Source organism: Sylvia atricapilla, chromosome 9 (assembly GCF_009819655.1).
Source record: "Sylvia atricapilla isolate bSylAtr1 chromosome 9, bSylAtr1.pri, whole genome shotgun sequence".
NCBI classification, from domain to species: Eukaryota; Metazoa; Chordata; class Aves; order Passeriformes; family Sylviidae; genus Sylvia; species Sylvia atricapilla.
Genome location: NC_089148.1, coordinates 19,023,262 through 19,048,758, shown reverse-complemented (window position 1 = coordinate 19,048,758; position 25,497 = coordinate 19,023,262). Strand labels below are relative to the sequence as shown.

General features: G+C 44.1%; 2 protein-coding genes across 2 annotated transcripts in view; one reads left to right on the top strand and one right to left on the bottom strand.

Annotated features, from left to right (window-relative positions):
* ZNHIT6 (zinc finger HIT-type containing 6) overlaps positions 1-8,847 on the top strand; it is a 31,300-nt gene extending 22,453 nt beyond the window's left edge. Inside the window, exons 9-10 of the mRNA XM_066325157.1 lie at positions 4,069-4,193; positions 8,460-8,847. Coding sequence (XP_066181254.1) covers positions 4,069-4,193; positions 8,460-8,545 — 211 coding nt within the window. The 3' untranslated portion in view covers positions 8,546-8,847. The remainder of the gene's footprint in view (positions 1-4,068; positions 4,194-8,459) is intronic.
* Positions 8,848-18,251: 9,404 nt separating this feature from the next.
* Positions 18,252-21,232, bottom strand: CCN1 (cellular communication network factor 1). The gene is given in 6 exon segments (XM_066325155.1): positions 18,252-19,192; positions 19,302-19,504; positions 19,642-19,989; positions 20,328-20,544; positions 20,655-20,942; positions 20,945-21,232. Coding segments are annotated over 6 exon segments (1,644 nt in total). The 3' UTR covers positions 18,252-18,892.
* Between the last annotated feature and the right edge of the window lie 4,265 nt (positions 21,233-25,497).

The window sequence follows — 25,497 nt, the reverse complement described above, 5'->3', positions numbered from 1 at the left end:
TTCTTCCCATATGTTAGTGTAAGCTTGGTTGTGGATTTTTAGGACTAGGCCCAAAATAGATAGCATGATTTATTGTATCTGAGTTATGCCAAGTAAATACCTCGATGTTTCCACTCAGTTCTAGGAAGAAAAGTCATCTTTCTGTAAAATACGTGCAAGCAGTTTAGTTGATCACTCTTACAGGGAAATCATGAATGTCGTTACACAGATCCACATTTTGGTAATATTTGCAATTATTTAGATGGCTAAAACTTGTTGTCTTTTCAGTGTTTAGAAGACCAAGCTAAAGAAAGAGCATGGCTACAATTTATCTTTAATTCCAGATTGCAGATTTTTTTTTTCATTATTATTAAATAATAAAAAGTTCCTGTAGATGACATTCAGGAAAACCTGATCAGCAGGGAATTTCCTGCTGTCTGAATTCATGGAGACAAGTTACGCCACTGCGATGATAGCCACAGGCTCCATTTGAGGGGAGCTTGTTGTGATGCAGTGACCTAATGTGGCATTCCTGCCTGTGGGAGACAGATTAGGAGACTGAATTGTTGAATTCCTGGAAGGTGGTGGAATAACTGTAGATAGTGAAACTAGCCTTTGCAGAAACTCAAAGATGCTATCAGAAGTGCAGAGCCACATTAATTTCAGTATTTTGTGAAAGGTAACAATTGTTCATAGAGCAAGTATAACAGTTCATGTGGGCACTGATGTGGGATTGCTGAATCTTGCTGAATTTTCTCAATTGTCACAATTTTTGTAGGCTTTTAAACTGCCAACTAGCAGGCAAATTCTACTTAATTTTGGTTCTTCAAAAAGCAGTTACTGTTATTTCATTCCAGCCAAAATCAAAAGCGGTTGTCTTCTAAGATCATCTCTTTGTGGTCCTTATAAATGGAGTCATTTCTAATTAAGAAAAAATCCAGGCCTATTTATTGCTTTGCAACATGGGCATAAAGCTTTGCTTGGGGCAAGAAAATGATCAGGAAAGTGTATTATTAGATGGTGGGTGTTGTTCAGGGAAGCTGAGGGAGCAAAAGGAAGGGAAAGAGAAAATGTGTGCAAAGTAAATACCAGGAAGGAAAAAAGGTGGAGAGGGAACATTCAAAGAGAGGTCCTGCTGAATGCAGGGATTAGAAGCCATGGTGCAGACAATTTGCATGAATGGACAGTGGGAGAAAAGAGAAAGCAGAGAGAGGGTTTAAAAGAAAGATGTGAAGATGGATGTTAAGACAGTGGTTTTGTTGGCATGGTCTTTTAGTTTGGAGACAGGCTTATCTCGAATCCAGCCTGGCATGAAGGGCTGAAGAAGCTCATTTAGGATGACAGCCTCAGTGAAGTTGCTTCCTGCAGGTGGTCCTGGATCCTCAAAGAGTCCAGGCGAAAGGATAGGCTTAAGCTGGTTCCTCATTTCACTGGGATGTCAGTTGAAGTGCAAAGTGAAGGATGGGTTTGAAGAAGATTACAGTTCCTTGTGGTTGTTCTCATGCAGGCTATACAATCCAAATGATACAAAAGTAGTGGATAAAACTGGTGATGAAAGGATATCCGGTAATATCTGATTGTGATGTGCTCCCTGTTCTATCTCCTGCTTGTGGTGAGACCAATTTCCTGCACATACATGGAAGGGCCTACTATGCTAGTGTTACTCTACATCCTCAGCTCATCATGGTGAATAATCACTGCAAGAAGTTACAAGATTGGGAAAAAAAAAAAAAAAAGATATTTCATTTTTCTCCAAACAGGTCTAGCCTTTTCATAAGTAAAAATCAGAAATGTGTGTGCAGGCTTCTGGTTAAACCCTACAGGGCAGTCTTCTTTTGCCCATAGGTCTCTATTATAGTTTGCCCTCTGACCGACCCTCTCATGTATGACTTTGTTCTAGTTCTGGGATAAAATTGGGAAGATTTTTATCATAACCTGGTCTTTCTGAGATAACCTGGAAATTCAATCTTAATCAGGAGCTGTCCTTTAGTAGACTTTGGAATTGATGTGACGAATAATAGTTTTCTTTTGAGATCTCTTAAGCATGCGCAGTCAAGGAAGAGCCAGACAGTTGTATTAGCAGAAAACCTCAACTTGCACTTGTGTATGAAGTGGAAAATGTGGTAAACTGAGATTTTTTTGGATAATATATACAGTAACAGACAAGTTTAAGTAAGAGAAGCATTAAGCTCCTTTGTTATATTCTTTCTGAAGTGTACGGCCCACATTATGGACTAAAAATCCTGTCACTGTCAACCAATAAAATTTACTTTAACAAAAAAAAAAAAAAAAAAAGATAAAGCACTGACTCAGTGATCTAACACTTCAGTAATTTACTATCATAAAATAGTTTTAAGTACAAATGTTGTATCTTATGCCAAGCTGGACACTAAAGATGTTTTGTCTAAAATATGAGATAATGGAAAGTGTATTGTGGCATGTGAATTACTTTATCCTCTTGGTGGTAAATGTTTGCTTAACCAGAAAGGAATGTGTTGAGGTTCTTGCCAAAGGAAAGGTATTGCCATACTTTGCATTTAGAGTACTGTAAATAAAGCAGTAAATATGTTTCTGTTCATGTGTGTTAATCCACAACTTATGAATGCATTCATTCAATAAGACATGTAATATACTGTTATCCCTTTTAAAGGGTTTCAGTAAGAAGAGGTTGTAATTACTTCGGCTTGAGAGAAATATGAAACCAAATATTTTCATGATGATTTGAAGTTGAATAGGAGAGAAATTTTGCTCAAACTGAGTTTCCCTTAAATCCCAGGAACTCAATTCCTGGTTTACCTCCAATATTCTTCTTGTGTGCTGACTCCTAGTGTACTGCTTTTAGTCACACATTACTGTAAATCATAAAGTATATAATTTCCTTCACCTATCCTATGTTGGCTTTGGCAAAAGAAAACACAGTTGTATAATATGTTAATGATCAGAGGAGGCAGAGCAGCTATGGGAAATACCACACGTACTGACTACAGTGTATTTTGGTTTTGAACTTCATTTGCCCTTAGCTGATACAGTAGCTTAGTGATAATTTAATAATGCTGCTTCCAGAAAGAATTGCATAACTCCGAGTGCAGCGTAATAATATCAGAGCATCCTTTGGATGCCTCATTTATGGCAAGTGAAAGCAACAAGGTCCCTTTTTCAGAAGCCTTTGAAATACCCCTTCCTTTCCACGAAATCCCACATCCAGGTTTCTAGTTCAAGAGCTGGGAGAGAACATTACAGTTTGAGAGAGTAATTGTGGAGAAGATGCTCAGTTTACTTTTCATGGCTGTGGTATCGTTTGTTACATACCTGGTTTCACTCTCCGGGGTGAAGAGGAGCATTTCCTGGGAAAGAACTGCCCATCCCAGTGCTGTGCCTCTGGAGCACACACACACCTGGGGGTTTCTGCAGGGCGCTTCTCACTGATGGTGCTGTGAGCAGAGATTTTGCTCTGGCACAGCAGATACTGTACCATCTTTTAGAAATTATTGCTGCAGTGCTCCTGTATCAGAACAAGGATCTCTCTCCTACAAAAACAGAGCTCTGAGTGCTCCAGTATACCTGTGCTTCAGTAGTTGTTCAGATAAGCTTTTTATTACCTTAAGAATTACCAGGGCTTCACTGGTAATTCTTAAGCAAATGCGATAAATAAGGTACACTGCTTACCAAGTAAATGAAACCTGTAGTGTCAAAGCCCATGAGTAAAATATTACATAATATTTTTCATTTATAATCAGATTTTTATAAATGTATCCATTTTTATAACCCTGTGTCCTTTTCTGATTTGCTAAAGATATTCTTTAAGACATAATAAAACATTTCAACCCTTAGAGAAATTTGACTTTCATTTTCCTTTTGTTCTTTATGCTTAGATATTAGGAGGAGGGTTTAAAAAAATGATGTAGTTGGAGAACAAGATTGGATATGTAATTTGGATTATAAGGTGGTTCTTCTGGACATGGTTATCACCTGAAAGTCATGTTAAATGCCAGACAGCCTTTTACTTTTCTTTTCTTTCTCCCACAGCAAATGTACATTATGTCCTTGTTAGTGTTAAAACCTAAAAGTAAATTTCCTGTTATTTTTAAGGTACAATGAACTGGATGCCAGTAGAAGCCTTCTAGACAATCTGAAAGGCAAAGTAATAATTGAGTATCCAACATTATTTGTGGTCTTGAAAACACTGAAGAATGATATGGTGGTCCTTGGCCAAGGTGAGCATGTATTTATTTCCTGTTATGTTATACTTGGATATTTTAGGTAAATAAGCAGTAGTTAAGGATATTGCCCGGAATGAGCAATATGTCTTGTGTTTCCTTCTGAAGCTAAAAGATTGCTGTAGAAAAAGCTGTATGAATGCTCTTGTCTTAAAACTGATGGCTGATGGCATATGTCTGTGAGCTGTACTGGATATGTTTTTTCTAACTTTGTTTATGGGGTTTTAATATACCCACTAAGGTGAAGAAACTGCTCTGACTTGTGTTAATTCTTTTTTATGTAGCAAAGTTTGACAGAGTTGGATTATTTCTGAAGAGTCAGGCTGTCTGGGGAAGATGAGTTTTAAGTAAACCTGATAATCATGCAAAGGAATCATTCTCCATTATTTTCTAGCATAGCTTCTGACACTGGACAAATTACTCTGAGTTGTGAGATAGTTATTAGAAATTGTAATGGCAAAGATGCTTTTTGGATGGATTAATAGCACAGTGCTATCTTTTAAAAATTACTTTGTTGAGGGAAAACCTTCATCTTGGAGTTAATTTGGAAGAGAATCCAGATTTAGCAGGAATTTGCTTTTAGTTTTTAAGTTAATTTCCATTTTTCTCCCCAGTATAAAGGCTTAATGTCCCAGCATCTGTTTCTGAAGCTAGAAGATTGCTAAAAGATATTTCAGCTGTTGAAATAGGGAATTAGTTCTCATCTCCTAGTCACCCACCTAATCACTTTAGTTATCATATCCCATAATTTTCAGTGTCCAGCCAGTCTCTTCTTGGGGAGGGCTTCATGAATGTCCTGGACTTCAGCCATCTCTGATTCTCACATATTTTTGCAGAAAAGCTTTGAGATATATTTGCAATTACTATTTCCCTGCAGCAGCTCCGTCATGGCTCTAGATGTATATAATTTGATGAAATACTGAGAATATTGTACCAGTGATACTGGACCTCCATGGAGCTTGGCTGTTCTGGCTGGATTACACTGAGTGATGCCTAAGTGAGAGCAATCTGCACCCAAAGATAGGACATGAAAAATTCATTGTGCTGTGCACTGAGGGGCGTCTGAGAGTGAGACAGCACGCCAGGGGATAAGGTAGGGTCAGATTTGAGTAACTGGGCCCTGTGATACATGCCCTGGGAGTGTACATACAGACGCTGCCTACATGAAGCTGGGTGCCTTTGAGTTTATCCATTATTTCTGTGTCTTGGAGCCTTGCTTTTCAGTACACAGATGTACCCTTGTGATTTAGAGGTGAGGAGGGAATTACAGTTGATTGACTCATGTACTTAATCTGTGTAAGGTTGTCATTGTCTCTTGAGCTAATAGGGAGATTGTCCTTTTAAGGATATAGATTCAAGTAAGTGTTGATTGAACAACAGTATTTTAAGATCATGCTGCTGCAGCACCTACCTGACTCTGTAAAAGGCAGAAGAGGAGGGGCAGAGAGAGCCAGTAATAGCTGGGGCGTGCCAGCAGCTCTGTCACAGGGTAGTGCAAGTGTGCATCTTGAGGACAATAACCTTCCTCTGCTGCAGGAATCATTTGATGAGTAGTCATCCCTGCAGGGGTTCTGAGAACACTAACAGCCATTTCAGGTTTTGAGAACCATTGATTTTTGTTGGTTTTTTAACTGTTTCTATGGATTCCATAAAAATGAATTTATTCACTCTTTGTTAAGGTGTCTTGGGTATGATATAGCAAAAGTTAGAGCTAGTGGCTCTGCATTATGATTTTCACAGCTTTTATCATAACTTATTATCATCTTCTTGGTTAAGATATTTATAATCAATTTTGACCTTGAGTTAGGTTGGGAGCCTGTGTTCTTGGTATTTTTTCTGTTCAGAGTAGAAGCCTGTGACAGTAATTTTACATTCTTTGAGGAAAAGCATGTATATGATATAAAAGTTGGAGGACTTTTTTTGTTGCTGTTACTCTGCCTGAAGACAAAGTACCATTTTAGTTAGTGTGTCATGATCATTGCACTTTTCTTTTGTTTGTCATCTTTACAAAATATAGGAGGAAAAAACCAGTTTTCAGTTTGCTTTAGCAATTGGATTCACAGATAATTGCTAAGAGTGCAATTCTTATGTTAACCTCCAGACTGTCCAGGGGGAAGTCTGTTGTAAGAGAAGTATTTTAGCCCCTTCCCATCTCCCAAGAAGTGACCTTTCTGCTCCAGCATCTTCTGTGTTTGTTGCAGTTGAGTTTCTCTGCCATGTATGGCTTTCTTTATCAGTTACCCACTCCTCCCAAGCCATCCATCCTGCTGATCCTGTTGCCACCAGTGCTGCCTTTCCTCTCTGCCTCCTGGCATGCCCAAGAGGGACACTTGTCCTGCTGGAGCCTGGTGGCTGACCTCCCTTTGCATTCCAGGCAAACAGCTGCCACACTGGTGAGTGGACACGTGTGGCAGGGTGTCTGCTGAGCACGGGGGCTCCGGCGGCCATAACCCTGCTGACCCTCTTTGCAAGGGACCCAGGCTGGAACAAGAAGCAAAGTCTTGCAGGGATTTAATTGCTAAAATACCATTTCCTTCCTGAGCAATCTCAGATCTAGCCCCTTCCCCAGGAAGAACAGAGTCAAGTTTCCATAGCCACAGCAACAGGCACACACTGGGAGAAGATCATCATTCTCCCTGATGAGATTCAAGGAGTAACCCCCAAGGACTGGGGGATAGCTAGGACTGGACACCTTCAAAGAGAGACTGCTAGGGTTTAATGAGTATAAAGCCTATTTCTCCTATTTTTCTTTTCAGAAATGGCTGAATTATTTTGGCTGAAACTTTCAACTATATAAGGAAAATAAAGATTGAGGAAGGAAACTGCCACTGAAAAACTTAAACTCAGAGTTTAAATTTTACATTATAAGTAAACTGCAGACTGTTTTGTGGTGAGAAGGATTGGGCAATCTTAATTTATAAGCAATGCTATCAGCACCATACAAATATGCTCTTTTTGAATTAAGACAATCTATAATTCCTGTTAAATTTTACTGTAACAGACAAAAGTAAAATCTGTCTGTTGAGCGACTGTGAGTCGGAAGATTGCCACATTCTTTTATGTGATGTTTTGATGCTTGACTTGCTTAACAGCAAAAACTACAGGTGCTCTGATCTCAGTGTACAAGGCCAGTCATGGCTGAAGATAGCAGGGGATTATAGAAGCTTTCACAGGCCTTACTTTGTGCATTACTCAGTACATATCTGGCATATAAATGTTAATTGATTATACACTGGATTTAATATAGACAAAATGTGACCTCTGATGTTTCTGGGTGAAATGCTTCTATTTTCTTGAACAAATTCCTTGGAAACTGTACAGGTGCACATTGTCCTGTGTATTATCCATGTTTGCCAGCTGTAGAACTTATCTTGACCAGACAGTGGCTATACTTCATCAGCTCCCTTTTGGTAACATTCCCTTAATGAGACTTCTGATATTAAAGGCTCAAAAACATCTTTAATTAAATTCATAGATAAAATACTGAAAATAGCAGTGAGAGCAGAGTATGAATCATGGGCCTGCTTTTCTGTAGTTTATTTTTGTGCTCCTTGAGTGTCACCAACCAAGTGGCATTTGATGACATCAGCACAAGGTGACCAGGGTCAGTGCTTTGTTAAAGAAGGATCTGTGGGGTGTGAGGCTGAAGGCCAGTTTTGGACATGAGAGTTTTACTATATGATCTCAGCAGAGCACAATAGCTGTGCCCTAAAGCACAAATTATTGTGCACGTTGAACTTCACCAGCCTTAGCTTATGGACTTACATACCTTGTCACTATCTTTGGGATGCTAGAACATGTGGAAGAAGCACAAAGCTACACCATTTTAATTTTCCATTTTCAGTTTCTCTGTAGTTCCACATCTTAACTGAAATGTTAAGAAAAGTGTAAATTACTTATAATTTATTACAGTTGTGATACATGTCTGTGACATCCCAGAAAACAACATTTAAAACAAGCCAAAAAAATTTTGAATTCTTAGTAGGTCTAGAGTTTTTTGGGGGATAAATACTCTGCTTTCCTACTTGACTGAAAGACAAAGATTTAAAAGGTAAAAGGAATTCTCAACATTGTCCTGCTTTCTTTCAACAATAAGGTCCTATCCAGGCTTTATCCTGGGTCATAAAACTGGTTATGTCTTCTGAAACAGCTGTCCTAAAGAAAAGAGTGATAAAAAGAAGATACGAAACTGCTTCTGTTTGATGAGCAAACAACATTGCTGAAACTAATTGCTTGTTTGGTTTTTGTTTTCTGTGTCCTCAGATGGCAGTGAACCTGCAGAGAACTCAGACAATGAAAGCTCATCCCTTTCATCTGTGGAAGAAGGGGAGATTCGGGACAGTTCATGACAGTTCTTTGAGAGAAGAGGATGGAATGAGCTTTTATTTTTTAAATTATTCAATTAAATTTTTTAATACAACTAAGTTCCTAGAGGTTTGGCTTAACTTCCTTTACTAAAGGTAGCACTCTCAAAGTGCATGACTATTTTTAGATTTAATAATGCATATTTAGGGATGTAAATAAAAAGATGGGGAATTGTGGTTCCAGGAAAAAAAAAAATCTCATTTAATTGCAGTTTTTAATTGCACCATTGTTTTTCCTTTTCCCCTAACCAGCTCAGTGGGTGGTTTGTGGTTTGTGTTTTGGTGGGGTTTTTTTGGTTAAATATCTGACCATGTATTTATATGTGGATGTGAGTCCTAATGCTTAAATTTATTGGAAAAAAATACAGGTATTTCATTAGATCAGTTTCCTTTTACAGTATTTCTGTGTAACACTGAGCTGCTGAATATGGTCTTACGTTACTTTTGGTCTTCTCTGATGACATTTTGGGTGCTTGATGCAATACTTTTTTTTTTGTTCCTTACTAGGTTGCCCCTTGTTTCATGTGTTAATGAACAGGTCAGACTGTTTTCAGGGGTGGTGTGTTGCAATGTATTTAGTCTTCTCTCCAGATTTTCTAAATGAGCATAAGTTTTTAAAACTATAGTAATGGATGCATAGACCGGCAGTAATGCAAATAACACTGGACTTCTAAAGAGTGCTTGTCTTATGCATCTCATATTCCTAGTACCTACTAGAAGCTAGGTATTGTAAATACTTACTTGCATAACAGCTAAATTTACTTACTTAAAAACAAATAAATAGTAAAGGAAAAAAATTCCTGCACTGTGTTATCCGCTGACAGTTGTTAACTTCTGGAAAGATTCCTGGATCACAGACCACTGATCCTGTGTCCAAGTCCCCTATGGGGTCTGTTGGAGGATGAGAACAGCAATGCCACAAGCAGTGCAAGCCAGTTGAGCCCCTCTCCCCACTGCACCCAGGGCATTCTCAGGAATCAGCCTCTGCCCAAGCCAGCATTTGTAAAGTCTTCAGGGCATAATCACTATAACAGCTCTCTGGGGTTGCTGCTGCCTGAGTTCCCAGCCTCTGTCTCCTGCTTGAGACAAGCATCTCCGTGTGTTGGTGGCTTGTGGTGTGTGCTAAATTGCCATGAAGGTGGTATTTCAGTCCTAAGTGTTGTTCTGCCACTGCTGATTTTGTAGGTAGAAACGCTACAGAAGGCGATGAAGGAACTTAGGGAGGCAGCAGGAGGCTGTAGGAGCAGTACAGGAGAGGGTTTAGGCTTCAGGACTCTGAGATTCAGGGCAGCAGGCAGCTGGGTCCTCACCAGTCATGCTGCATGGGGGGGATTTTTGAGATGTTCAAAGTTTTAGAAGGTTTTTTTTTTTTATCCTTGTAAAGAAATAGGAGTTAAAAAGTTGTTTGCCATGACAGCTCACTACTGAAGTTTGGCCAGAGTCAGACCTTTGTAGTCACATACTACTTTTTTCTCCCAGTGGTATCATGTGTCCTTTCTCTTGTGTGTTTTGCAACCTCTGGTGAAACAGGAAAGTTTTTCTTCTTGCCTGGCAGTAGCCACCTGTGCTCTATTTTCTTTCTTAGTCATTGTTGGTCCTCTGCCCACCTCTTGTTTCAACATTTGTTTTTTTAACCCTTTTTAAAGGACTAGGATTCTTAGCTATAAGTGCTGCTTTCATATTTTTTCAGTTCAGTGAAAGCAAGTAAGCTTTTCCTAATCAGTGATTGCTGCACACTGACTTGGTAGCTACAAATTACTTTAGACCAGTCTTGAACTCAGTAATACCAATAAAAGAGCTGAATAGCAAAAGTGCCACAGTTCATTTGCAAGAAAATGTTTCATCTGGAGTAAAAGCATGGCATTTCTGTTGGATTCAGAGCACAGCAAAAATGAGAATGCTGCAGACAGTAGTGTTGATCTGCACGTGTGTGTGATTAGTCTTTGGCTGAGGAGCACAGATCAGTGATTTGCATTACTTTCCTGTGCTCTTGGGGGTTTTCATTAATTGTACGAAAGGGTTTGCCTGTGGGGTTTTTTTCTTACATAAATCTACTTTAAGCTTCCTTGTGAGTCAAACACAACGTAATTTCTTTTTAAATGAAGATGCTGTTTAAACTATCCTTTTAGTTTACCTTAAAGAAGGATTTAAAAAATATTAAAGAGCATTCTTGTGGTGGTTACTAGAACTGAAATTTCTCAGACAAAGCTAGGAATATTCTCCCAGAGTTCAGTCAAACTGAGAGCAGAAGGTAGCATTTGCTATTCATTCCTAGGTTACTACTTACCTATTTTTACAGTTACACTAGTTTGAACAGAGGTGATTGATCAAATACAAACCAAAATACAATTCAAATATTTTACTCAGTTTTCCTAAGCTCTTTAAAATTTTCTCTTTAATAAGAAATCAGATTCTTCATATTAGTGGTAATTCTTCATATTAATGAGGTTACTGATTTAATCCAAGTTTATGCACTGTTGTGCTAGACAGATTTTTTTTTTACACTTTCATAGGCAGTTAAGGAAAGTTCATAATTTCTTTCTGAGTGACTTAACCTGGACCAGGCACTTGTAGTAAACTGAAGAGAGAAAAGGCATCTTCTGTGTTTTTAAAATTTCTGGTCAAGAATCAGAAATCTAAGACATGGAGCTGAGGCTGCCTAGAAGGCTTCAGTTCTGTCCATTTTGAAAACATACTATTGTAGTCAGATTACACACAGATCCCTACAGGACTGTGCCTTGATTCAGAACAGATCATGTCTGTGAATGAGAACTGTGTGATGTTGTTTTAATCTTCGTCATTCAACACCAGCTTGCATTGAGTGCTTGATTTTATGCCTACTATGCTTACCCATTTATTTTCCTCTATAAACTGTTAGTCACAGAAGGAACAAGCTATTTCTGTGTAGTGTTGTTACAGCATTTCTTTTAATGTTTAGACTTTTCAGCGTGCTTGAGCTGAAGGACTATCAACTTAAAAAGAGTAAAGGCTCTTGTCTTGAATGAACACACTGCTTAAAAAAATTAAAAGCTTAATGATGTCATCCCTTTCACAAACCTTAAAGGACAAAAATAGAGCATAGCTAAGCACACAGCAATAGCTAGGAGGTAGGACTGAGTCAGCCATGGGAGAGAACTCAGTTCTTTTCCTTTTTTGTATAACTTCCTGGGGGTATGAGGCATAATTGAGTTGTCATGGGTAAACAGCGTTGTACCCCCTGTCAGTGTAACAGCTCAGTTTTCAATGAACACATTCGAATTCTAAGTTTTGCTGCATTTATCTTGGCATTAGGAATTGTTGATCCTTAGAGGAAAAGAGGGTCATGCCACAGAATGTGTGGCTGGCACTGGTCCTTAGAGGCATGCCAGACCAGTTTTTGTTACTCCAGTCACCAGTGCAGCTTTACTCTGCATTAGAGGAAAACTCGGTGCAGAACGTGGACTCTAGTCTGAAGCAGTACATGGATTTCTAAGTTCATGGGAGTGCTGATAGCAAGTCCCAGCTACGTGTTGTGTATCAGCATAGCTGGGATTCAGTTCTTGCCCCGCCAGATATGGCTATTCTCTGTTGACATCTGTAGGAGCTGAGAATGCATAGCACCGTGCAAGGGCAGGCTTTCCAAGTGTAAATATACAGCTGTGATGATGTAACTTCAGGCCCTGTTTAGTCACAAACATTTCATTCTGCTTGAAGTCCCACACTCTTTTCCTGAAAACATTTATTCTTCTGCCCTCCAAAGGAAAAAATATCTTGAATTGGTGTTTATGTTGTTGCTATGACATTCAGTTAAACTGTATGCAGATGCAGGTTCTGTTAATAAGAGAAAAAGAAATGAACTGTGTACTTCAGTGAACAAAGATTACACTGTGTTTGTATTAAAATGTTGCTATGGTAGTGCATATGGTTTTATTTGCTGGAAATCTGTGGTGAAATAGAAAGAAGTCACATGTATGCAAGACAAGAAATGGTAGCAAAAATAACTTAAAAGAAATACTGAAACTGAAAAGGAAGTTACAGACTATGTGTAAAACCAGGTAAAAAGAGGGATAGTTGTTCTGCTGTCTGTCTGTGATTTGGTAACAGAGATGTGTTCTCACTGTGCCCCAGCAGCTCTCAGAGACCCATAGTACAGTGACTTTGCTCTAAGTGATGCTTTTGTTGTGAGAGCTTCTTTCCGTCACTGGTCCTGTGCATTATAGCTTTTTTGTTGTTGCTTTGGAAGCAAAGTTCCCCTGGCCTGGCCTGATTTCACCGCTAACTTTTCCTGCAAAAAAGCATATTTAGGGTATCTTACTCTAGTAGGCTTTTTGGCAGGAAAAATCAATAGGGTGATAAACTATGGAAAGCCACTAGAGCTCTGCCTACCTTTGGGGTAAGGGGAAGTCTTTGTGAACTCATGATAGAAATGGTGGATTTGATTCCTTTTTATTTGGCTGTCACAGTAGACCTTGTATTTATCTAATCCATTTGCACGAGGCTTCTCTTTGCATCAGCTGCATTAGTACAGCTGTTCATGTGGTTGCATGACAAATCAGAATGAGGTTAAAATAATCTGCCAGAGAAGGAATAATAGAAATGAGAAGGGAGAGGGAGTCTTTTTTTAGAGAATACATGACTACACTGTGAGCTGGCTGGTTCCTGCATCATTTCAGCTGGTGGAAAAGCAAAAGTGTTTTTAAAACTGCATTGCCACTTTCTTCCCATCATCTCTGTTCTGTCTCAAGGAGAAGGAAGAAACTACTGTGAAAGCTGCTTTTGCCTTTCCATTCCTTGCTTCCAGGTTCTCTTCTAGGTCTGTGTTGTAGCTCCAGAACTTGTCTGTTTTGCCCAAGAGTGCCAATAGGGAGTAGAGCTGTGCTAAAGTGGGGTAAACATTAAGTCAGTAGATGATATGTAGATACTAACAAAAAAGAATGGAGAGGTGGCATTAAAAACTTGCCAAGAAGACCCCATCGCTTTCATACAGGCAGCAGGGGCAACTGTGTCCTGGGGACATCAGGCCCAGCATGGCCAGTCGGGCAGGGGAGGGGATTGTCCCCTCTGCTCTGCACTGGGGCAGCCTCACCTCCAGTGCTGGGGGCAGGTTTGGGTCCCACAGTGCAAGAAAGACATTAAACTATTAGAGAGTGTCCAAAGGAAGGCAACAAAGGTGGTGAAGGGCCTTGTGGGGAAGCTGTGTGAGGAGCAGCTGAGGTCACTGGGTCTGCTCAGCCTGGAGGAGACTGAGGACAGACCTCACTGCAGTCACAACTTCCTCCTGGGGGGAAGGGGAGCGGCAGGCACTGATCTCTGCTCAGGGACAGGACCCGAGGGGGTGGCCTAAAGCTGAGCCAGGGGAGGTTTAGGTTGGATATCAGGAGAAGACTTCACCCAGAGGGTGGCTGGGCACTGGAGCAGCTCCCCAGAGCAGTGGTCACAGCACCAGCTTGACAGAGTTCAAGATGTGTTTGGACAATGCTCTGTGGCACATTGTGTGACTCTTGGGTTTTCCTGCACAGGGCCCAGAGTTGGACTTGATGATCCTGTTGTATCTTCCAGCTTGGCATTTCTGTGATTCTGTAATCTAAATTCTCAGTGGTACCTCTTTGTTGACCTTTTTTCCCAACCTCTACTTTCAGCTGTGCTTGGGCATCCATATTGATTTTAGCAGCATTGTTCCACTACAGTACAAATACATGCCCTCTGTAGAGAAAAATGCATTTTCCTGTTTCAAGTTCCTAATAGACTGCTGGTTTTACAGCCATGACATCTTGATGTCTTATTTTGTCAAGTTAGTAGAGTAAGTAGGAGTTGATCTCAAACCTGGTTGGTGTGAGGTGCTGAAGGAAATGAGTAGTTTCAAAGAAACTGATGACTTGGCTGGAATACTGGGCTTCTTTTGATACCAATGTCTTCAATGGTCTCAAAACACTGCTGGGCTGCTGCTGATTGTTTCACTCAGAAATGGAGTCCCTTCACTCTGACTGAAACTGCGTTGTAGTAGTTAATGTGTATGTCCCAGCTGGATTCCCATCTGGGCAAATGTGTTTACCCCACCTTTGAATTTCTTCTGACAAGAAAATAAAAACTTTTTTTTAAATGTGTAATGTTTTCCTCCTGGATGGTTGTTACATTCCATCCCGTAAGTGGTTGTACTTCAGCACAGATGAAGTTGCTTATGTAAATACTGCCTTGAGGTCTTTCAGGATCTTCTCCAATATAAATTGTGTACAAAGAAGTCATAGCTGTGTAGTTTTATGTGGAGAATCATAGCATAGTGGATACCATCTATACAGTTTCTTAGTGTTTGGTCAGTATGATAGACAGATGCTTACTGTGTCATTCTGTTGGAGTCTTTTTTTTTTTTTTTTTCCTTTTTTTTCTTTTTTTTTTTTCAGGATTTATATTTTTTAGACACCAAGTCTCACTGCAGTCAAATGCAGTTAAATTGTCTATGCACTAGAGTGCGTTTCTGGGTGCCTCCAAAGCTGGTTTTTGTTACTGCTTTCACTGTGACACCTCCCTGTTTCTATGTGCTGTTTTATTTGTGGCTATGTAATATGCAGGGGGAAACTGTGAAGGTGAAAATGGGGACATGTCTACATGAAAGAAACTGGCTTGAGGCAGAGCAGCTGGTAAAACTATACAGCCTTCCTTTGCTGTGTGCTGAGCACTTGGAGCCCTGAATTCAAAATATTTTCACTGATTAAACAAGTGAGCTAAATTGTGCACATGCATTTCTGCAGGATCAGCTCAGAAGGGCAAGCATCTAGCAAGAGAAAGCCTCTGGTGTGACACATTTAACTGCTTCTGTGTAGGTAGGTAGGTAGGTTTGACTTCCAGCCATGAATGACTACCCACTGCAAACTTTGGTTTCAGTCCTCAAGACGTGTGAGGGATTCATGCGGGTTCAGTGGACAGGAAATCCTCCTGCAGCAGTCGCACTGATCTGAGGGTCACTGCCTGTTCCTGCATAGCCCAGTGGCTGCACTCGAGTAGCAGGGACATGGGCCTGTTCCCAGATAGTGTCAGCTGGAGAGTCAGGCAGCCCAGGGGACTGATCTGCCAGGGGCTCTGCACTAATTGATGTGTACGTAAAGAGATTCTCATGGCCCCATGAGGGTTCAGTAGTAGCTCAGTTGTCCCACTGTCAGTACGAAATCAGCTTTTCCTCCACCTGCTGCTGCTTCAGGACAGCGAGCTGGCAGCATCCCTCAAGGACTTAGTGTAGTCATGGAAGTCTGCCTGTGTGTTCCTGCTTTTGTTTTGTTTCCTGTCATGGAGCACTTATGGAAGCTGAAACTTTGTCTTCGCTGTGTTGCCTTCAATAGTAGGGAAGACTTTAAGTGTAACCTTGGTATTGTAGTGCTTACCACCATCAAGCCCCTGTAAATACGCAGGTGCAATACAAGGCCATGCATTCCTTCGATCCTAAACCTGTAGTGTGAGAAACGCTCCTTGTGGCGGCAGCACCGGATTCGGCCGAGTGCCCCGTCCCGGTGCGGTGTGACAGTGCCGGCGGCTGGGAAGGGAGCGGCCGAAGGACCGGGCAGACAGCAGAGGGGACAGGCAGAGTGACTGGAGCAGGGCTGCTGTTCCTAACTCCTCATTTCCTAGTATTCCTCTGGAAGCAGATATTAATATTTTAGTTTTTGACAAGAAATACGATTATAGTTATGCTCATTACTTTACCTGTAAGCCCTGCTGCTTCACTTCATGGAGCTCGAGTTTATAATCCTTTAAATACCCATAACTACTACTTAGGGTTTTGGGGGCTTTTTTTATTCTGCTGGAACAACAGAGGATGCAAAGATGACGCACAAAAAACAACAGTGATTCCTTTTATAGTGTTGTAAAAGTAGTTTTGCCATGTAATTGTGATATGCAAAGTACAAGACAGGACTATATGGACGATCACCCGTTGGTGTGACAGCCCCACTTTGGAAGACTTGCAGGGTTTTTTAGTGGGATTCATTTTACTCTTTTTATATCAGGATAACCTCACGCAGTATATTTTACTCTTATGTTTATCTGACCTGCCTCTGCAGCCTTTCTTCTCCGGACAGTGCATTTTTCTAGTGAGCAGGATACAGAAGCACCCTTAACATGGAGAAACCAAAGCATAGGTTGTAAACCCCGGGCCCTGGCCAGAGCCACACTTAGGCAGGAGTCAGCAGTGACGTGTTACAGCTGCGATCTCTGTGTGCAGTGCAGTTAACATGTACATGTGATTTTTGGGGAGCTGTTACTTACGTTAGTGTAAGATGGATGTCATTCAAGTGTGGGTGACAGTGGTGATGGCGAGGAATGTGCCTGCAGCTGCTGAGTGTCAGGAGCAGTGGGTATCCTCTTCCTCTCCCCACAATAACCCCATGTGTAAACCTGATGGTTTCTTAGCAAGCAGCTGATGTAGTGAAGTGTTCGGTGCTAGATCTACATGGAAGCCAAACAAAAGTGCTTCCTTGCATTTTACCCTTCTGCTGTCAACAAATACTGTACAGACAAGTTTAGGTACAGCTGAGACTGGTGGCCAGGTGGTGAATTCCAGAACTCAACTTTTGTATGCCTTCAGGGAGAAAACTTGACTGAGCAGAAAAGACGGAAGGCTATAATTTCTCTGACAAAGCATTAGTTGTCAGAGATAAGCTTGTGAGATATTTGGCTATTTATTTTATTGAGATATTTATGTCTAATTAATAAAAAATTGATCCTTAAGCAATTCTGCTTGTAACTAATGATGCTGGATGACACTCCTTCACAATTCTAAACCTCAAAACCAGTTTTTTATGAGCAGTATCTTTTTTACTAAAGATTGTGGGAGAATATTTTGACAGAGAAATACCCACACAAGGAGAGCAAATAATACGCTATTGCAGGTTTCCTGCCACTTGTATCTGTAGCATAGCTTTAGGCTAATCAGAAGTCTACAATGTTGGAGGCTTTCTCAGATCCTGCTCTAGTTCATTGCTTTAAATGTCATTTTTTACTGCATGCCAGCGAGCTCCCCTGCTTAGCCAAATGTCATCTGTGTCCCACATCATGAAGTGTAATTGCATATTTAAAAAGTGGGAAGGGGAAGTGAGGAAAAGAGTAGCTCCCTTGCTTTCTACTCTATGGGACAAGTACTTGAAATTCCTCACATTCTTCTCTTGTTAACAGTATGTTTACTTTTCATCACTGGGTTATTAGGATTAACAAAAGTCATTGCTTCAAGCTCATTTAATTTGAATTTAGTGAAAGCAGACTACCTCCTGCAGCCTGTAGGAAGCATTCCTCTGCCGTAGAAATGTATTAATTTGCAAAAAGCAGCCACCAAAAAACGTGAGACCTGATGACCATTTTCACCCCAATGTTCAACATCACTGTGCATGCACTGCATTCTAATGAAGTACCTTATGTTGCAAATGCCAGGACGGTTTGAATAATCTGACAGTCTAATTAACATTTCAGTCTATCAAAGATTTGCATTCAGTGCCAAGAAGCTCTTTCTATGTATACTTTCTAGAGCATGGAATTGTAGACTGCAGACACCCCTTCAAAACATCATTTATCCAAAGAATTAGACTTGGTTATTTAATCCATTTCTGCATCTGCAGTAGAACTTGCTTTAACTTTCAGAGAATCCAAACTTTTCAGAATTTAAAGTTTTCACAGAAACCTCTTGCATGTGCTGTATTTAAGCCTGTTGCCTATCAGAATGCTCTACTAAGAGTTAGGTAAATATTTCTTTATTAAATGATTAATTCCATAAATAAATTCTTTTAATTCATTGAATATAAAATTAAAATCATTTACAACTTATTCCAGTATTACAGGGGCTGGAAGGGGTAAAAAAAAAACTCAGAGGAAACAAACGAACAAAAAGCTACAGTTTGATAAATAAAATACTCAGCTTTAAAACAACTGATTTCTGTTTGCCATTAAACTACAGTTGGTACATAATAGCTGCCACTGTGAACACCCCACAAGTGCCCACCTCAGGAAGGAATGTAACTTCCAACTTAGTTGGGAAAGGGTGGGAGAAGATGGAAGGGAGGGGGAGAAGCATAGTGTTAAATTGAACAGGATAGAAAAGTTTTCATAACCGGAACAAAACATTAATCTGATCACTTACAAACAGAAAACAGTATGTAATTAGATAAGGTGCTCCAAAAAGAAGCAGTAAAGTTGCTCCAGTATTATGAAGCTTTAAGTATGCTTAAATCTCTGTTGCATTAGTGTCCAGTTGCACAGTGCACTCTTGTAACATCTTGATGTTGCCCTCAAATGGGCAAGGCACCACTTCCATCAAAAGTCCTTTCTCCATGGCTGGGTACTTCAAAACTCTGTTTTGCATCCCACCCCCAAAACAACTTAGTCCCTAAATTTATGAATGTCGTTGACTAGTCTGTAGTAGGGGTAGGCTTCATTTGCATGCGGACAGTTGTAGTTGCAGCGGCAGGACTGGATCATCATGACACTCTTGGTGAAGGTTTCCCCGTCATCGCAGCGGAACCTGACCTTGACAGTCCTGGTCTGCTGGGGCGTGCAGCACCTGCCGTCCACGCAGGAGCCACAGTACTTGGGGCGGTACTTCTTCACACTGGAACATCCAGCATAAGTAAACTTCACCGGGGAGGGGGACTTCCTTGTCTTGGTACATTTCTTTCCCTTCTGTAAAGGAACGGCAATGACATTATTAGCAGGAGATTCTTTTCCAGCCTTTACCCCCTACCTGAAGCAGCTTAGAGAGAAGAGGAACACCAGAAAAATCTATATTTACCTTTAGGGAAGCATAGCTGGGCTGGCCACATGGCCTCACTTCACATATCCTGGTCTCTTTGATGAGCTTGCAGTCAGGATTGTCGTTTGTCACCCTTGTGGAGATGCCAGTTCCACACGTTTTTGAGCACTGGGACCAAGAGGTTGTTTGCACAATGCATTTGGGATTCTCAAAAGTTCGGCTTTGTGGCTCAGATCCAAAAACTGGAAAAGAAAAGGAAGGGTTAGTCTAAACATATTCTCTCACTGCGTTTCTTTCTTTCCCTTGGGGTCTGAGGAGTCATATAGCCACCCCCCCGGCCCCCTCCTCTTAACTGTCACCCAGATAAATCCACACTCACCAGGTAGCATTTTCAGGCCTCCCTTCACAATGGCAATCAGCTCATTGTTCCTGGTGAGTTCGCCTTCGGAATCATCCAGACCAAACTCTTTGCTGAAAAAGCCTTCCAGCTCCTCCTGCGCATCCTTGCTTTCATCGCACACCCACTCCTCGCAGCACTGCCCGGGGACTTTGACCAGCCTGGGGCTGGAGCAGCCCAGGTTGGGAAGGGAGAGTTCCTGCGGGCAGAGCGGGATGCAGCCCACAGCTCCATCTATGCACGTACACTGGTGTTTACAGTTCGGCTGGAAGCTCTCGCCGTTCTGGTAGATTTTGGAGTTATATTCACACGGTCTTCCCTCGGACTGTGCTGCAGAGATCAACAGGAAGGGAAAGAAGGGAGTGAGCAGCGGGAATCGCTGGTTTAAGCACAGGTATTTGCTGGTCTGTTAAACTCAATGTACGGCGGAGCTCCCTACAACCCCCCGGGGACGCGGGGCCAGAACAATAACTTAGTCAGGAATCACTTTTCCTTATGTGCGTTTAGCGGAGCCCAGACATACTGAATCGCATTCCAGACTGCTGAAGTCATGTGCCTTTCTGCCAAGCTACCGACAACAAAGCATAACCATACATGGGCTCGAAATTACCGAACCCCGACACCGCGGGGCGCGGGGTCCGTCCCGGGGGAGCGGGATCGCCGCTTACCTCTGCAGATGCCCTTCAGGGCGGCGGGGCTGGCCCCGAAGTTGCACTCCAGTCCCTTGGTGTGGTCGCAGGGCTGCGTTCGGCTGCAGTCCTCGTTCAGCTGCTTGGCGCAGACCTTGCAGCAGCCGCAGCCGTCCGGCACCAGCCCCACGCCCGGGGCGCACTGCGGCGCGGCCGCCGGGCACTGGCACACGGCGGGGCAGGGCGAGCCCAGAGCCTGCGGAGCGGAGCGGAGCGTCCGGTGAGCGCCGGGAGCCGAGCGGAGCCACCCGACCCGCCTCCTCTCCCTTCCCTCTCCCGGACCGCGGCAGGACCCGCGGCACTTACCAGGCGAGCCAGGCAGAGGAGAGCGGCCGCCAGAGCGGGCCGGGTGCCCGCGGAGCCCATGTCCAGCGCCGGTGCAGCGGGAGCCGTGAGGGAGCAGAGCGGGAGCGCGGCCGGCGCGGTCTGAGGCGGCGGCGGGCGCCACCGCCTTATATAGGGCGCGGGGCCGCCGCGTGCGCCGCGGCGCTGACGTCGCGCGTTCCGGGCCGCGGCCGCGTCCAGCGCTCGCGGCATCCCAGGAATGCGGCTGGCGCGCGCCGCGGCCGCCCCGCCCCGCCCCGTCTCCCGGCACCGCGGCCGCCGGCGCTGCCGCGGGGGGTCCCGGCCCGGCGGGGGGCGCGGGGGGCGCGGGGCCTCTCCCCGTTACGCGGGCTCCGCGCCCCGTGCCCCGCACAGACGGGCGCGAAGGCGTCACCGGGGAGGCCGTTCGCACCCGGGGCCGTGCCGGTGGCGCCCCGCGGTCGGCCACCTGCGCGGGCAGCGGCGGGGGAGCTCCCCGGCCCGCCGTGTGACGCGGCCCGCAGGGTCACCCGGCCGTGCCGGGCTTCGCTCCGTGCTGCTCCTGCTGTGCCGGCCAGCATCCAAGCGATTCCCTGAGCGGCAGAGCCCGGGAGCCGGGAGATGCCCGGCGGCACCGACGTGCCCGGCTTCCAGGCCGGGAACGGGATGACCGCGGAGCGAACGGCCCCCCCTCGGCCTGTGCATCCCCGGGCTCCGTGTCCCTCACTCAAGTTGGGCGCCCTTGGATTGTATTGCCTCGCTGAAGTTTAATATTTGGGGATAGGGAGGAGAGTTTTAGCTTCTGTTGTGGCGTCTTTTCTTTTCCTGGCTGTAAGTACTTCCAGATGGGATTTAGACCCCAGACGTAACAATATTTCCATATTTGGTATAGCAGTAGCCCGCATTTTTCACATTTTTCTGCTCTGTTATCCAACCACAAAGCATTCTTGACAGCTTCAGATGTTGTTAAATATAGCCTTAACTTCTGTTCCCAGGGCAGGAAATTCTTTGGAATTCCTGTTTTTCACGCAATCTGTCTATCATGATTTAGGAGAACTGTGCTGGAGGAGCCAACTGGCGTTCTGCTGCGCTTCGCTCCTTTATTGAAATAGCCCAGCAGTTGGGTCCGCTGCCCAAAGGCGTTACAATGAGTTCCCATTCCAGGGATTTTTCTTTGCAGATGAGATTACTGTTCCCATCACAAGTTTGGGGTTTTTCTTGTCGCCTTCAAGGCTGGAAGGTAGAGAAGCAGATTCAAAGGAGAGGCGAAAGCTTGCAAAAACCCCTCCAAGGGCCATGAAAAGTGGAAGGGGAGGGGGACAGCGGGGAGGGAGGGATGGAGAAGGAGGGATGCGATTAACCTGGTTGCGGCATTCCCATACAGCTGGTGTCCCCGCGTGCCGCCGGCCCGGGACGGGCAGCCGGGGAGGGGAGGCGGCCGCAGCCCCTCCGCTCGGGGGAGCCGAGCCCGGTCGTCTCGTCGCCTGCTCGGTGCCACGGCCGAAAGGGTGACAGCAAGGACGGTGCGCGGGGCTCCGGTAAGTGCCGCTGCCGGGGCCGCGGGCCCGTGTGCTGTCCCTGCGCATTCCCACACCAGCGGGAATGATGAGGTACCTTGTGGGACCCTGCCGGGAACGCAGGGCGGGGGAGCCCGTCCGGGGCGGCGGGAGCGCTGCGGGCGCTCGGCGGCAGCGCCGGGTGGTCTCGCCTCGCCACCTGCCGCTGCCGACCCCTCACGGAAGCCGTGAGCACAGCCCAGCTGTGTCCCCGGCTTTGTCCCCGGCCCTACCCCCGGTTGTCCCCGGCTCTGTCCTCCGTTTTGTTCCCCGGCTTTAGCCCCGTCACTGTCCCATGCCCTGTCCCTGGCCCTGTCCCCGGCTCTGTCCCCGGCCCTGTCCCCGGCCCTGTCCCGGCTCCGCGGGCTGCACGGGCCGGGCTGCACGGGCTGGGCGCTGTGGGCTGTGACAGCCTCTCCCGCAGGGGGATGCCGTGACCCCGGGGACGGGGCGGTGCGATGGGTGTCCCGCAGGGGACAGCGGTGACGCTGCCTGCGGAGCGCGGCTCTCCCGCCCCTCCTCCTCAGGGATGTCCCCCGGCCCTGGCCGTGCCCGGCAGAGGGGCTCATCTCCTCAGCGCTGCAGACCCTCCTCCGGCCGTGGCCAGGCCCCTGCCCGGGCCAGGCCTGATAGAGTTTCCCTTGTAGGGGTTTGCCCCTCCTGAATTTCTTTCATCATGGTTTTCTTTTCATTCCAGTAAATTGGCTTGACGTTTTACTTTGTGGTGGCTTGGGGGTTGGGAAAGGTGTTGGGATGAAAGCTCCAGGCACCCTTTGCCCGGAACTTGTGCTTCAGAAAGCGGCAGTGGTTTTGTTCACTACTTACGTGCCTCAAGATTTGGCCAGAAACAACAGGTGAGAGAGAAAACCAGTCCATAGTGGTATGCAGCTCTCTGGAGACTGCCAATATGTGCCATGTTGTGCCATTCCTGATGACAGAAGTTATTTTATGCGGCCATGAAGAATTGGAGAGAGACCACCAGCAAGCTTTGATGGCTACCAGGAATGGTAGTAATGATTTTCCATCCCTACTGGTTTAGCTGAGCTCCAGCTGGTGACAAGGAGGAGCAGGGCTCTAGACTTCAAGTCATCCACTATGCTGGTCTTCCCTTAGTTTTGCAGGTGTATGGGGTTTTCTGTGATACTTTAGTTTTAAAAAGCCAAAGTGCTTTTTTAGATGAAGAATCTGACTGCTTTTTTTTTTTTTTTTTTCCCCAGGATGAATCTTTACACAGCAGCATTATGATGATGAGGAAAGCATTTGTGATTTAACACCTTGATTAATGAAAATTAAAAAAAAAAATTGAAAATTTTGAAAAATAAGAAGCTAACATATTATCTGGTGTGTAAATTGCCCAGTTTTGCTTTTCAGGGATTTATGCAAATGTTTGTTTAATTACATCTAATTTAAGGACATGCACCAAGCATTTTGCTTTGATCTATGACTTTCACAACATTCAGCAAATGCCAGAGGAAAAGTCAATGAATAGCACCTTTTCTTACTTGGTTTCTTGTCTTACTGCACATTCACACAACTAACTGAACCTACATTTGCTCAAGAAAAGGTCACTTCAAAAGCTTTGAAGAACCTTTTAACAAACATGTCCTGAATTTCAAGTAGTTGACAACACTTGAGATAGGTTGAGTTTCTTTGGAGTTCAGCTTAGACTGTAACCCTTCCCCTGCAACCCTTGCCCTGCACACACTTTTCTGTCTCAAACTATGACCCAGCATTTACACTCCAGGCTGTGCCTACGTATCCTGGATGTACATCAGGAAACAGGAAGAAGTTTGGAGTATCCTCCTTTTTTAGATTTTGTTCAGTGTAATGTACTGTTGCAGAACTTTGTTGGCCTGAGAAGTAGCCCCTGCTTCGTGTCATGAAGAGTATTTTACTGGTTTCTAAACTTTTTGTGATGTAGGGAATCACTGGGACCTTGGCTAAAGCAAAGCAGGAATTTGACACTGTTGGCTTACATAGCAGCTATTACAGATTTACTGAGTATATCCTGTCGTTTTCACAGGACTGTGTCTCTCCAGGGAAAGCACTTTCCAGAGAAAAAAATCGAGAAAAGATAACTGGCTTAATTTCCCTCCACCCAGCAGCAGTTTTTCATAGCTGTACATAGGGACCATGGAGCAGCATGAAGGGTTGTATGGGACACGGCCTCCCCCAGGTGCTCCCACTTGCAGTAAGTATCCAGCACCAAACTGGAGCACATCAGAGATTTACAACCATGTGGACTCTGGAGAAATATCTTACTAAATCCAGCATCCAGCCCTTTTTCTGTACTGTGTTTCATTTCCTCTTTCTCATTCTCTTTTTCTTTTGCTGATCCATTGCTGTGTGTTTCTTCCAATCTCTCCTACTCTTTCTTCTCTTTTTTGCTGTTCAAATCTTTTTGCCATGTTCTTCGCTCTTCTTCTATGTACTGGTTTTGGCTGGGATAAAGTTAATTTTCTTCCTAGTCTCTGGTACATTGCTGGGTTTTGGATTTAGAATGAGAAGAATGTTGATTGCACACTGTTTCAGTTGTTGCTGAGCAGTACTTGCACTAAGCTGAGGACTTTTCAGTTCCTTTCCCCACTCTACCAACGAAGCTGGGCAGCACAAAAAGCTAGGAGAAGTCTCAGCAGGGGAAGCTGATCCCAACTGGCCAAAGGGACATTCTGTATCATATGACACATGGTCAGTATGTAAACCAGGGGGAGCTTGGGAACTGGCTGGACACTGGTCGGGGGTGGTGGGAAATTGCATTGAGCATCACTTGTTTTGCATGTTCTTTTTAATTATTACTATTACTATTATTATTCCATCCTTTTCTGTTCTATTAAACTGTCTTTATCCAAACCCACGGAGTGTACTGTTTCCCAGTTCCCTCCCCCAGCCCACTGCAGCCCTGAGCAGCTCTGTGGTGTTCAGCTGCCTGCCGGGTTAAACCACGGCAGTGTTTACCTACCTCGGGCTGGGCCTCTCCCGCAGCCTCTGCCAGGCCGCTGGTTCCTGCTGCACTAAATCAGTCCTCCCGGAGTCAATGGCTCCTCTCAGTCACTCACAGGAGGTGCAAATCCAGTGGGGCAAATTAAGCATAGCAGTGCACAAGCGGAGCAGCCAAGTATCCAGGAGGCTTCAGCAGCTAAATTCAAGTGGGTTCAGAAGTTTTTCTTGCTTTGATTTGCTCAGAGTTTATGCTGAATTCTTCTGAGTATGGCATTTCCTATTTGTTTTCTTCCTCTTCCCTACTGCCCTCCCTTCAGCTATGCTCATGCCTGTCAGTTTTTGTACAGTCT